The 14,609-nt window shown below is 34.1% G+C and overlaps 1 protein-coding gene across 1 annotated transcript; it reads right to left on the bottom strand.

Annotated features, from left to right (window-relative positions):
* Nucleotides 1-2,443: 2,443 nt before the first annotated feature.
* Nucleotides 2,444-5,113, bottom strand: LOC145048703 (uncharacterized). The gene is made up of 11 exons (XM_078997287.1): nt 4,597-5,113; nt 4,413-4,512; nt 4,229-4,337; nt 3,917-4,005; nt 3,753-3,809; nt 3,549-3,657; nt 3,358-3,459; nt 3,198-3,262; nt 2,951-3,119; nt 2,812-2,866; nt 2,444-2,716 (listed from the first exon to the last, which is right to left on the bottom strand). Exons 1-11 carry the CDS (start codon nt 4,652-4,654, stop codon nt 2,556-2,558), a joined length of 1,074 nt encoding a protein of 357 aa, XP_078853413.1. The 5' UTR covers nt 4,655-5,113; the 3' UTR covers nt 2,444-2,555.
* Nucleotides 5,114-14,609: the final 9,496 nt, after the last annotated feature.

Here is a 14,609-nt window from a genome sequence, read left to right as displayed (position 1 = left end):
TTTCAAAAATTGAAAATCATATGTAGGCTTTTGGATCTAAAACATCATTTTAACTAATGTGCCATTTGACGTCCATCAGATTTTGAAATCTTCTTTAGCAATGGAATTTGGCTCAACAAGTATTGCTTGGATGATGGTAAACATGATGAACAAAGCAAGGTTTATGAGTTGTGTGAAATTCCAAAAATACCCCCATCAGAGGAAGAAGTAGACGGATTAAAAGAGGAGAGTGGTTGTCATGAGGATGTGGAGCCATGGTAAAAGATAAGGGGCAAAAAGGTAACTTGTGGAGTTTGTTAACACCCTCCACCAATCTGATACAAATCCAAGATGATACTAAAGTGCTTCAATTGACATGAAATCTTGAAAAAATGTCTTCAAAATTGGTTGATAGAGTCTATTATGCTTAACTTTCATTCAATCAACAAAATGGTCTTATAAAATGTCTTCAATACCAAGCAGAAGTGAGTGATAAAGTTATACCATTGTTATTTAGAAGGTGGGGGAATAAATTGATTGGAATAAGAAGACGGTGAAGACTTACGTGTACATATGGAACAACCTCATTTCACCTTATAAATGATTATTCTAATGGGAAGTTTTTTATTGTTGATTGCATGCCATACATCATATTTATTAGCACTCCACCAACTTAGATCACTTGAGAAACTTGGTTACATCATTTTCCTTACAGAGGTTATTTGTATCTGATTACAATGTTTCTTTTGCTTAGGTAAGTACTGATTTACCCATTGGAAACTCTTTTTGAGAACCTCCTAACAACATGTTTAATGTTTTGTATTAGAATCTTAATGCATATAAAATGTGTTGTTTATTCAAGTATAATTAATATGTTATTTCTGCATTTAAATTTAGTTACATACAAGAAATAGCAACCTACTTTCATAACTATGTCTATTGGTTCATCCTCCTGTTATAATATTATACTTCAACATTGATTTCAATCCACATGCACCATTCCGACCCATACAACACCATTTCCGACCAGCGCAACGCGCTGGAACGCTTCTAGTTACATATTAATAGAAGGTGATGTTTATAAAGAAAGCGCGTATGAAAAAAAAAAAGGTTGTTGTCCGTAGGAATCGAACTGGCATTTATCTAAAAACTACAACGCGCTTCAGCCAACTACGCCAAATCAAATTTATGTTTCAATTTGAATCAAATAATATATATATATATATATATATATATATATATATATATATATATATATATATATATATATATATATATATATATATATATATATAATTGGCTAAAAACCAGTCCCTAATTTTTTCAATGTTGTGTGCGACCGCACACCTTGCACTCCCTTAGGGTCGGCCCTGCATATATGACATGAGTTCTATTTATAATGCTACAAAGAGAATAATTTATATAGTTGTCATCTTGTAAAAAATTCTTTGGTAGAAACATATTGTTAACCTTGCCATCTTGTCTACCACAATCCATGCTGGATCAACCATGATGTGGAAACATGATCTAGCCACAAATAAATTATAATTAGCTGAAACGATAAAGATAAGAGTATCTGAATAGTTGATAAACCTCTGTATTGACATCAAATAACCATTTTTTCGTGGATATTTAATCGATAAATGTCCATATTTACATCAAATAATCATTTTTCAGCATCTTTAATTTCTTTTTTAATGTCGCTAATCCATCTTTTTTATTATTATTATTATTATTATTATTATTATTATTATTATTATTATTATTTTACGTGCAATAATTTCCTTTGCACTTGTTTGATGTCTCTCTTTAATTGACTTCTCCTAACACCAATATTATTTTTGTGGAAATTCTTGATCATGATAAAAATCTTATGACATGGGCCAACAACATGTTTAGGATTGAACAATGATAATTACATTTCTTTATATCGAGTATCGAGGGTACTTGTACTATTTATCGGTTATCATAGATGATTAAAATAATATTTTATTTGAGCTAAAAACAATGTAAAAGAAAAAGAAAATTATTGTTATTTGAGTTTGTATAGAAATAAAAAAATAATAATAATGTTATTATAACACAATCAACTTTTATCTTTGGCTTTTAATGGCTAGTTTTTTTTTTTTTTTTTTTTTTTTTTTTTTTTTTTTTTTTTGCATTATATCTCCTTAAACTTCATTTTACCTCTTAAAGAGAGAACCACAACATTTGATTCCATTTACTTCAAGACCATGTGTTTTATTTTATCTTTTTCTAAAAAGGATAAAAATTAAAAATTAGTCGATGGATATTTTTATTTTATTTTTTTCCTTTTAAAAAAAAATAGAATTCAACAAAATACAACCCAATAATATAACGTCGCATGGCTTGATACGAATATTAATATCAGAGAATGTAGGCAAGAACTGCCAAATTTGCATTAATTGAAATGGACCCTGCCTAACAACGAACGTCCAAATAATAATAATAATATAATATTATCTATTAATAAGAAATAACTCAGAAAGTATAAACTAATAAAAGTAACACTATTAATTCCAAAGAAGATAACTAAGAGTCGAAAACTGATTTACTCAAGAGCAAGGATTGGGAAATCTTGAATGAACCTCATCTATGTCTGCAATAATTTCCGAGCTAAGCTTTGTATCACATGCATTAACAATCTCTTCAAGTTGCCATAATTTTGTAGCCCCAAAAATAGCACTGCTCACAAGAGGGTGTCTCAAAACAAAAGCTGCCCACAATTACCACATACAAAATAAACTTAATTTCTTTTTATGATATTTTATAAAACAAAACTTAAAAAAAAACTGTAACAATATTGTATACCAATTGCAAGAGATGCCGGATGGATACCATAACGTTCTGCAATCGAGACATATGCCTGCAAAATCAATTTTTTTAAAATGAAGAATATGAACAAATTGATGTGAAATTCATTATTCATACAGAAGGAGAGTGGATTTACTTTAGTAGCTTCTCTAATGGTGTGATTTGATAAGTTATATCTGGATTCCCCTTCTGAATACCTTCCTTTGAAAAGATTCAACCGAGCATCATCTCCACCACCATCAGGTAACATATACTTTCCAGAAAGCAAACCCATTGCCAGAGGGCTATATGCCAATAACCTAACCCTAAAAAATTTATTTACAAAAAAACCATAAAAGTTTGAATATTTGTAGCATAAACCATAGTAAGCAATGAAAAGCTACCTCTCCAAATGACAACACTCTGCCAATCCTGAATCGAAATTTCGACACAGCAAGTTGTACGAGTTCTACAAGATCAATAAAAGTTCATGCTAATTGCAAAAATAGTCTGATGACTCAAAACATTATTATTGTTTGAAGTCAAAATAATATGATAAAACACCTGAACAGTGGCTATTCTTGGATAACTAGGGTTATTTTCAGCAGCTTGTAAGAACTTCATGACTCCATATGGCGTTTCATTGCTTACACCAATGAATCTGATCTACATAAAAAGCATCATTTTCATTATCATTAGTTAAAGCTGATTTGGCGTATAATTACAGTTGACAGATGATTGGTGAGGATACCAACCTTACCAGCATCAACTGCTGTTCCTAGAGCATCAAGTTGTTCATCAAAACTAACAGGACTATATTGTCTGACAGGATCATAATCAGTTTCTCCAAACATTGGAACATATCTGCATCAAATAATCTCCAAGAAAACAAAACCTTATAATTGTATACACACTACACAGCTTCATGTTAATGAAGTTATATTAAAGGGGCAACAAACCGATCAGGCCAGTGGAGTTGATAAAGATCAATATAGTCAGTCTGTAGTCTCAGCAAACTGCAGCAGTTCTCCAACATACAAAATGCACCCATCAACTGAAAAGTTACCATTTTTTACTAGAATTACAGCAACTTACTATTCTTGTAAGATGATAATACACTAACCTGTTGTCAATAGCCATCTTTATATTCCTTCCATCCAAACTAGTTGGACCCCCTCGAATCCAACTCATTTGCCCAGAAGGGCCACTAACCTGCAAATTTTACTTTCAGAAGAGTAATTTTACATTCCCTAATGGACTTTTTAGGAAACAAAGCTTGTCGACTTCATACAATAAACCAATTCTATAATTCCTAAGCAAACGACATGTATAGTAACACATTTCATTATTCAATTTTAAACCTAATAACAAACAGACATACATATCGAATTCTGAAAACCAAGCAATCATTAGCAAATAGGAAGGAGACAAAAACCTTGGTGGCAAATACAACACGATCACGAGGTATTTTTCTCTCTCTAAGCCAGCGACCAAAGTATTCTTCGCTCCTTCCTTGTGTTTCTGCACGCTGTGGCACTGGATACCTGAAATTTTCTCGGAAATTATTCAATACAAATTACAAAGTAATAATCAATTAATGAGAAACCAAAATAGGTTACATTTCGGCAGAATCGAAGAAGTTGATTCCAGAATCGAATGCTTTGTCCAGGAGTTTGAAGGACTGTGACAACGAATTTTGCTCACCGAATGTCATCGTCCCTTTCAAAGAAAAAACAAAACAAAACAAAAAATTTGAGTCCATTGTTACTCTCTCTGTAAAAGGAGGAGAAGGTCGAGGACAACCTAAACAGAGCTTTGAAACAAGGAGACTGGGAGTGAGATTTGAAAGAGGGATAGCCATTTTAGCCGAACTGCAAGCAGTCTGCACTCTGCAGCAGCACCACCAATAAGCTTACTTAATACAAACCGATATTGTATATGGTCGTGAGCATCACCAGCCCTCCTTTTTCAAAGTTGATGTGCTAGATCCTTCTTTCTTGTGCTGGAAACCAACTGAGTTTTCAGGAATTCAATAACCTTTCCAGCCGATTACCTCCTTGCCCTATTCATTTGACAATCTACCAGACGAAAGAGGGCTGATGGCCTGATTGCTTGCCTTCTTGGTGTTCTTCACTTCTTCGCACAACACAGGTCACGTGATGGGAGGCAGAGGGGTGGCCGGCGTGAACGGCGGCGAAGGAGTTCGTGGGAATGGCGAGGGAGAACCCAGTCGGTAGTGAGGCAGAGATAAGGTATTCGCGGGAAAAAGAAAATAGTTAGAACTGAAGAGAAGATGTGTTCCAAAGTAGGGCGTAGGGCATAGCCTTCGCTCAAAACCATTTTTACATTTAGGAAAAACTGCTACGTATTCGATTTAGTTTCTAGATTTATTATTTATTCAATTAACTTCTAAATACCGATAATCATATTCAATTTAACCATTTATCCGGTCAACAGGTCATTCAACTTTCAAAAATTATATTTTTAACCCAGATTTCAAATACTTTTACAAATTTAGTCCAAAATTTATACTTTTGGCCCAAATTTTAAATTTTGTTACAAATTTAATCCAAACATTACCCTTTTTACCTAAATTTTAGAATTTTATTATGAATTCATCTCAACTTTAGTTTTTTTACAATTTTTTTTCTCAAAAAAAAATTTCTAATATGTTTTTTCTTTATAAAATCATATTAATACAAAAAAAAATGTATTTTCACATAAAAATTTTATATTTTCTATATAAAAAAAAAGTTTTTTGTATATTAAATATCTAGTTTAAAAAATATATATTTATTAAGTATATAAATATATACAAATTCGTTTTTATAAAAAAATGTATACAAAAACTTATTTTACAAAAAAATGTATACAATCACACACATACATATATATATATATATATATATATATATATATATATATATATATATATATATATATATATATATATATAGGTGTGTATCTATATTTATTTTACAAAATCGTGTTTGTATATATATTATAAAATCGTGTTTGTATACATTTTATAAAAACGTGTTTAAATAATTTTTTATATAATACGTGTTTGTATATATTTTATAAAATCGTGTTCGTATACATTTGATAAAATATATACGAACACGTATTATATAAAAAACTATTAAAATAAGTTTTTATAAAAAATGTAAACAAACACAATTTTATAAAAAAAAATATAGATAAAATAGGTATTTGTATACATTTTTTTTATAAAAATGGATTTGTGTATATTTATATACTTATTAAATATTTATTTTTATAACTAGATATTCATATAAAAAAAGTTTTTAAAATTTTTTTTATATAGAAAATATAAATTTTTTAAGTGAAAATACGTTTTTTTGTATAATCATGATTTTATAAAGAAAAAACATATTAGAAACAATTCTTTGAGAAAAATAGTTGTAAAAAAAACTAAAGTTATGATGAATTCATAATAAAATTCTAAAATTTGGGCTAAAAGGGTAAAGTTTGTACTAAATTTGCAACAAAATTTAAAATCTGGGACAAAAGTGTAAATTTTGAACCAAATTTGTAATAAATTTTGAAATCTGGGTCAAAAATGTAATTTTTGAAACTTGGATGACATGTTGATTGGGTTAAAGGGTTAAATTGAATACGATTACCGGTATTTGGGACTTAATTGAATAAAAAAATATATATATGAACTAAATCGATTATGAGGCCAATATATAGGGACTTTATTGCAGTTTTCCCTTACATTTATACCTACCGTCATATATAGTGTTTGAATTTCCTTACATTATACCTCACTATATATAGTGTTCAATTTCAGTGTAACTCTATATATAGTGTTTAATTTTAGGATAAGATTATATAATGTTGAATAAATAACAATATACCTAAAATATTCTTTTTAACGTTAAATATTATAAAAGGTTAGATAACTTTAATGTTTACATTATATTTTATAATTATTGGGAGAATTTTTTATATACCCTTAGTAAACGTCTAAATATCGTATTTGCTCTTCTTAATGTTTTAAAATGTCGGATTTGCACAAATCTATTTTGTAAATAGTTTTTATTATTATTTAATCCTTTTTTACAATTTAAAATCATTAAAATTGAAAAAAAAAAATAACTAAATTGACAATAATACCCTTTCCTTCTAAATCGCATGAATCCATTTACCCGATGGCAGATTGAGTCTAAGCGATCATCATAACCTTCGTCGACCTCTTTTTTTACCGTGTCGTCTCTTTTTTGTTGCAATCGTCTATTATTATCTGGGATTTTTTTTGGTTGGCTTTGTGAATTGAACATTCAATTCGTTATTACAACTAATGAATAGCTTATTTTTTTTAGAATGTGTGATCAGAATACGTGCAATCGGATACAATCGATAGGTTATTTGTTGGCATTTTTGTCAATTAAACTTTGAATGTTTCATTACAACTAATTATATAATGTGCTATAATGTGCAATACAAATGGGATTACAATCAACATGTTATATTTATACGAATGTGTTACATCCCCATTTTTTTTCGGCCAGAAAATACCGATTTAGTTTATAAAATAAAATCAGAGTAATTTTTCAAAAGATGTTGCAGAATTTGTTCCCAAAACAAAATATAATAAAAATTTATCAAAACATTTCTTAAGGAAATATATTTTCATTGTATAATAAAAACCTCGGAATGTCATGATTCGATACAGACTAAAAACATAAACAGTAAATTATAAGCCTTACAATAGATATTTACAACTACTGACTTATAATTCAAAAATCTCTCTTCAACCTCCAAACTACGTTCGGGTCCACTACCTATAATATAAAAAACTGAGTGGATCAGGCTTGGGAGCCTGTTGAGTGTATAAGGTTTTCAACCCACAAATAATAAATTTATTTAATTTTCATCAACCAAAAATAAATTTATTAATTTCATCACCCAACAATAAATTTATCAATCCAAAATAAATTTATTAATTTTATCAACCAACAATAACTCTGATTACTTATCCTAACTTTACGTCCCTAAACACATATCACAAGGGACCTAGTCTAAGGCTTTTCATCGGGGTGATAACACTGCTTTAAGTGATTCCTCAACAATTTATTTTAAATAAGGCAACCATGTGGGGGATGAAGTATACCATTGAACACTAAGTTCACAAACACCTACATGTTGCGAGCCTACTAGCGTTCCACTTGAATGTCTAGAAAAATCTGTGATCGTCATCTGTACTCCGTTAGACGACTGAAACAACAATAATATCGAGGCCTCTCATCATTTTAACACACATCAACTATTTCATCTACCCATGTTATACCCAAAATATTTTAGATAAAAATACATATACAATTTAAATCATTTTAAAACTTGTATAAAACATTCATTCAATACCCATCTCAATTAGACAAACAATAAATATACACATAGCACGTATTTTATAGAAAAGACTTGATATATATGTGTAAGATGAAAGTGACTACACACTCACTTGATTTAACAATAATCGGGCAACACTTTGTTTCTTAAAACAATATTCTTCGATGAAACCGGGGATTTTAGTTGAAAACCGGCCTTACACGGGCAGAGTTTCAACTTGAAAATATACTTTTCTCGGGAACATCAGAGCATTGGGACTTGCTTCAGGTGTCGGGAATGATACTCGGGCTTTAAGGGGTTAAAAGTAGGCTAAAATAGAGTAAAGAGTGAAAGAGAAATGAGTTTGTAAACAAAAACCTGTAAGCCATCGTTTTCTATTTATAGGTTTGAACCATCGGGTATGCTGGGCGTAAATTTAGAGTACACGAGGTGTACTACTAATTCAACTAGTACGCTGGGCGTACATCATGGTACGCGGGGAGTCCTAAGGGATAACTCCGGACTCATCAAGGCTATGACACGTGGCACTCATGCAAAGGAGTAATGGAGGTGAGCCACCTTGCCCACCAGGGCCGAAACCCTGAACGAGCCAATATATTGAGGCCCTAACTTGCCCCTCTTCCAGAAACTGATGACTCCTTTCCATGGCGACACTTTCAGTAAAACAAAGTTCCCCACCTGGAATTCAAGATCCGATCAACGCCGGTCAACATAGATTTTCTGACAGCTCTGTGCGACTCGCAGCTAGTCGCGCACATACTTAATCAACCCGGTAGTCTTGAGCACTACCTCGGTGCTCCCCATGACTTGGTGTCCAACCTCGCCCCAACAAACTATGGTCCTACACCTACGACCATACAACATCTCAAATGGGGGTCGGTCAATACTACCATGATAATTGTTATTATATGAAAACTATGCTAGTGGGAGGTATGTATCCCAACTTCCTCCAAAATCCAACACGCATGATCGAAGCATATCCTCGAGTATATGGATCGTCCTCTCGCTTTGTCTATCTATCTGGGGGTGGTATGTCGTGCTAAAATGTAACTGAGTGTCCAGTTCCTCATGGAACTTCTTCCAGAATCTGGATGTAAATCGAACATCCCATTCAGATACTACTGACATTGGCACCCCTTGCCTAACCACCACCTCTCGCATGTAAATGTCCGCTAACTTCTCAGCAGAGATGCTCTCGGAGATCGGAATAAAGTGGGCACTCTTTGTTAATCTATCCCCAATGACCCATATGGCATCCACACCCCTCGCCGTCCTCGATAACTTTGTGATGAAGTCCATGATGATCTCTTCCCATTTCCACATGGGAATGGGTAGCAACTGAACCTTGCCATGAGGCCGCTGATGTTCGGCCTTGACCTTCCTGCAAGTCAAGCACTGCTCCACAAACCAGGCGATCTCCCGCTTCATGCAGGGCCACCAGTAACTCAGTATGAGGTCTCTATACATTTTTGTATCCCCTAGATGTATAAAGAACTTGGACTTGTGTGCCTCCTTTAATATCTTCTGTCTCACTCCTCCAGATGCTGGAACCCACACTCGGCCACACTGAGTCAAAAGACCTCGACCATCCCAAACAAACAAGGGAATCTGACCTCGTATCTACGCTAGCTTCTAATTTTCTCTCTTCAAACCCTCCACCTGATCCTCCTTGATCGTATCCAACAATTGTGATATCACCGTCATCCTCAAACAAACATTCCCAATCGGGGAACCTGCCATCTTGCAGCTCAAAGCATCAGCCACCACGTTGGCCTTCCCTGGATTGTATAAGATCTCACAGTTATAGTCTTTCAGTACATCTAACCACCTCTTATGTCGCCTGTTGAGGTTATGTTGATCCATCAAATACTTCAAACTTTTGTGGTCGGTAAAGATGGTGCACCGTACTCCATACAAGTAATACCTCCACATTTTGAGGGAAAACACCACCGCCCCCAATTCTAGGTCGTGAGTGGGGTAATTCGCCTCATGAGGCTTCAACTGCCTCGAGGCGTACGCGATCACATGCCCCATATGCATCAGTACCTCCCCTAACCCTGAGATCGATGCATCACAATACACCACCAAATCATCCAGCCCCTGCGGTAGCACTAGAATTGGAGCCTCACATAACCTTTGCTTCAAGGTATAGAAAGCCGACTGCTGGTCTGGGCCCGCCAGAAAGTCACATTCTTCTTGGCCAACGGGTCAATGACACAACAATCTTGGAGAAATCCTAGATAAATCTCCGATAATAGCCCGATAAATCTAAGAAGCTATGAATCTCAAATGCATTCTTCGGTACTTCCCACCACATCATTGCCTCAAACATGGCTGGATCGACTGAAATACCCTCCTGGTTGATGATGTGCCCCAAAAACTGCACCTCTTGCAACCAGAAATAACACTTTGGGAACTTGACATATAGCCTTTCCGTTATCAGTGTCTCCAATACCTCCCTGAGATGCTGCTCGTGCTGATCCTTGGTCTTAGAATATACAAGGATACCATCAATGAAAAAAAATCACTAATCGATCCAACATCGGTCTACACACCTTATTCATGAGATCCATGAATGTTGTTGGTGCATTGGTGAGCCCGAATGGCATCACCACAAACTAAGAGTGCCTGTAACGAGTCCTAAAAGTTGTCTTCAGTATATCCTCATCTGATGGTACCTGTAACGCCTGTCGATCAGGGCTAGTCAATTTAGAGACGATAAGCGTCAAAAAATGACTTTTTGATGAAAGATTATTTAGAATGAGTAATCTTAACTAAGTTATAATATATGTTACAAGGATTCCGTACATATAAAGTACGCCGAAATCCGAGTTATAACGAAGAAGTTATAACCAATCGAAGTTTCGTGACAAAACCGGCACAACACAACGCGACGTAAAAAATGAATTTATGTTAGAGCAATATTTAGCCTTAGCGATCTAAAAAAAATTCATAGAATATGTTAAACCGTGAGTGTGCATAAAAAAGAACGTCCAAATCTGACTTTGTATGAGGAAGTTATGATTTTTCTAAGTTTCGACTTAGCGATATGCAACCCGAATACTCGATTTGAGATCGAGCGGTTTTTAGCCGAAAAAATCTAAACGAGAATCAAAGATCTCGTTAATAGTAGTGAAACGATAAAAAGATAGGCGAAAACGGACGTCGGATGAAGAAGTTATGAATTTATAACGGAGTTTTCATGTCCCGACCTACTAAAAATAAATAATAAAAATAAATTCAAAATTAGCCAACAGATATTAAACGAAAGTTGTAGAGCGTAGTCTCACCTACGCGGGGATATAAAGAACGTCGAAAACGGAGCTCGTATGAGGGAGATATGAATTTTTGAAGTTTATTAAATAATTTCGATATTTAATTTAATTATAACATAACCGATATTATCCAAAGGGGGGGAGTCAGCGAGCTTATCCAAGTTACGCCTAGTGTAACCTTAATTACGCCCAGCGTAACTCAGTGGTTTAGCCCCTATAAAAGGGATGCGAGGGCAGCTGAGTTCTTTGCTCATTTCTTTCCTTTCTCTCGCGTTTTTGCATCGTTTTTCGTGTAAGAAATATCCCAAAGCCCCGATATCATTCCCGAGGCCCCGAAGATCTCGAGAAGTGAAATTCCCGAGCCAAAGCTCTGCCCACGAGGAGCCCGGTTTTGTGAAGATTTTCCAGATCTACTAAAGAATACTACTTTTACAAGTCGTAGTGTTGTCCGATCATCTTCTGATCAAGTGAGTGTATAGTTACTTTCTTCTAACACTTAAATATAAAGTATTAGCTATGAAATACGTGCTATGTGTTATAGATTGTTTGTCTATTTGAGATGGGCTTGGAATTGATGTTTTATACGGGTTTTAAATGATTTAAACTGCGTTTGTATTTATATCTACAAAAGTGCTGGGTAGAACATGGGTAGATGGAATAGTTGGTGACAATGCGACTTCGTGCTTATTGAGTAAGCCTTGGTGATGGTGCGACTTCGTTCCTATTTGATAAACCTTGGTGACGATGTGACGTCGTGCCTGTTGTGTAAACCCTGATGACTATGAGACGTAGTGCATGTTGTGTAAACCTTGGTGACTATGAAACGTAGTGCCAATTGTATGAACCCTGGTGACTATGTGACGTAGTGCCTGTTGTATAAACTGTGGTAGCAAATGGACTTTGTGCCAGTTCCTTAGGTAAATCCTTAGGAATAAATGAATTAAGGATAGTGGATTCTTAGGGTAAACCCTTGAGAAAAATAAAGTAGATATGGGGATGGGTATTTGGGTTGATTGTTTGATAATTGAATATTATAAATGTATTATTATGGGTTGAAAACCATATATGCTCACCAGGCTCCCAAGCCTGACCCACTCAGTTTTCTTTGCATTACAGGTAATGACACAAGGGTATAAGTTGGTGGACTTGATGAGAGATTTTGGATTATAGATTAGTAGTTATAAATAACTGTTGTAAGGTCTATTTTATATTGTTTATGCTTTTGGTCTGTATTGGAACATGACATCCCGAGGTTTTATTATTAAATAAAAAAATACATTCTCTTTGAGAAATGTTTTGATAAGTTATTATCATATCTTGTTTTGGGAACAAATTCCGCAACCGTTTTCTTTAAATGATTACTCTGATTTATAAAACAAAGCATAAACAAATCGGTCTTTTCAGGCCGTGAAATTGGGGATGTCACAGTACCCTGATTGAAGATCAATCTTGGAAAACCAAGATGCACCCTGAAGCTGATCGAACAAATCATCGATCCTAGGGAGCGGATAAAGGTTTTTCACTGTTAACTTGTTCAACTCCCGATAATCAATGCACATCATGTGCAACCCATCCTTCTTTTTCACGAACATGATCGATGCTCCCCATGAGGAACTGCTCGGACGGATAAACCCTCGGTCTAGCAGCTCTTGAAGCTACATAGATAGCTCTTGCATCTCGGGCGGAGTTAGTTGATGTGTGTAAAACACACTTGTTTTATCCCTAGTTTTTATAAATTTAGCACACAAAGGCAGTGAACCTGTCTTTTAGTGGTATAGATTAGTAAGTAAGGTATCGAACTCAGGGAACGGAAAATTAAACTAATAACTAATTTTAACTAAAACAATTAATAAAAGTAAAGGGGTTTCTTCTAGTTTTGCAAGACTAGAAACTTAGGCACACTAAATTAACTAAATAACTAAAGCAAACAACTAATTCACCAAATTTGATAAAGATGTTTCTATTTAGGTTCAACCAATTCACTCCTATGGTTATTTGTATTTATGATAGATTAATTGTTATTGGTTACCAATTATAATGGTTAGGTTCATGCTCATTACTCCTAACCCTTAGACAATTAACTAATTTAAGCGATGATCAAGTGTTTAAACTAATTAATTCCCTAGATTTATGATTTGGATTAAATAAGATTTGTAGTGGTCAATTAAGTTACTAATTCAATTAACCTCTTGTTTGATGGTTTCTCAAACAAGTTCACACATTAATCTTCCTATTGTCTTATTAATCTTAGTTTCATAATCATTACTTCTAAGCATATGGTTTAGTGTTCACATAGACATATGAGGTTAACAACTAAGAGATGTTCATGCAGCCAAATTGTCTTCCAATTAACAGAAAATAGTAGTGATTAATGCATAAGTTTCTTTAACAAACTTAATTTAATAGATCACCAATAAACAATCAAACAAAAACTAATAATTAAACCATAGAAGTTCCTTGGTATTCCCCAAACAGAAACAAAAACGACTTTAGTTCATAGTTGCAGTAGAAGCAAACACAAAAACAAGTTTTACTAGATCAAACATATTCAATTCCTAAATCTAAGTGGTAGGATTAACCTAGTTGCTTGAATTCATCAAAATATTGAAGCTTAGGGTTCCTCAGCGTCTTCTAGGGCTCTTAGTCGCAGCTTAACCTTCAAAAATCGCCAGGAATGTTGCCCCATTGGATAAAGATTCGGTTTTTATAGATATCTCAAAACAGGGTGTACTCGGCGAGTAGCAGGACCAACTCGCCGAGTAGGTGCATATTTATTCGTCTTGAATCATGAATCGTAGCTATCTTCTGGAACATCCTCGTGTACTCGCCGAGTAGAGTCGTCTACTCGCGGAGTAGGTGGTCTTTTGTCTCTTATTTTCATTATTTGGTCTTCAATTGCTTTCCCTTGCTCCCTTTTACTTCCAAGCATGTCTTCTGGACTGAAAACAAAATTCAAACCATTTTAAGTACCTTTTGTCCACATTGTTCACATAATTAATTAAAAATGATTAAGAATATGTGGTAAATAATTAACTAATTATGCACATATCAAAATACCCCACACTTGACTTTTGCTTGCCCCCAAGCAAAACTAAATTTTAAGCATATTAGAATCACATATAATAACTCCAATCTAACCCAGCCATTATGCCAAGACCGCAACGC

The sequence above is a fragment of the Lactuca saligna genome, chromosome 5, assembly GCF_052625555.1.
Source record: "Lactuca saligna cultivar CGN05327 chromosome 5, ASM5262555v1, whole genome shotgun sequence".
Taxonomy (NCBI): Eukaryota; Viridiplantae; Streptophyta; class Magnoliopsida; order Asterales; family Asteraceae; genus Lactuca; species Lactuca saligna.
This window is presented reverse-complemented; position numbering and strand designations above follow the sequence as displayed.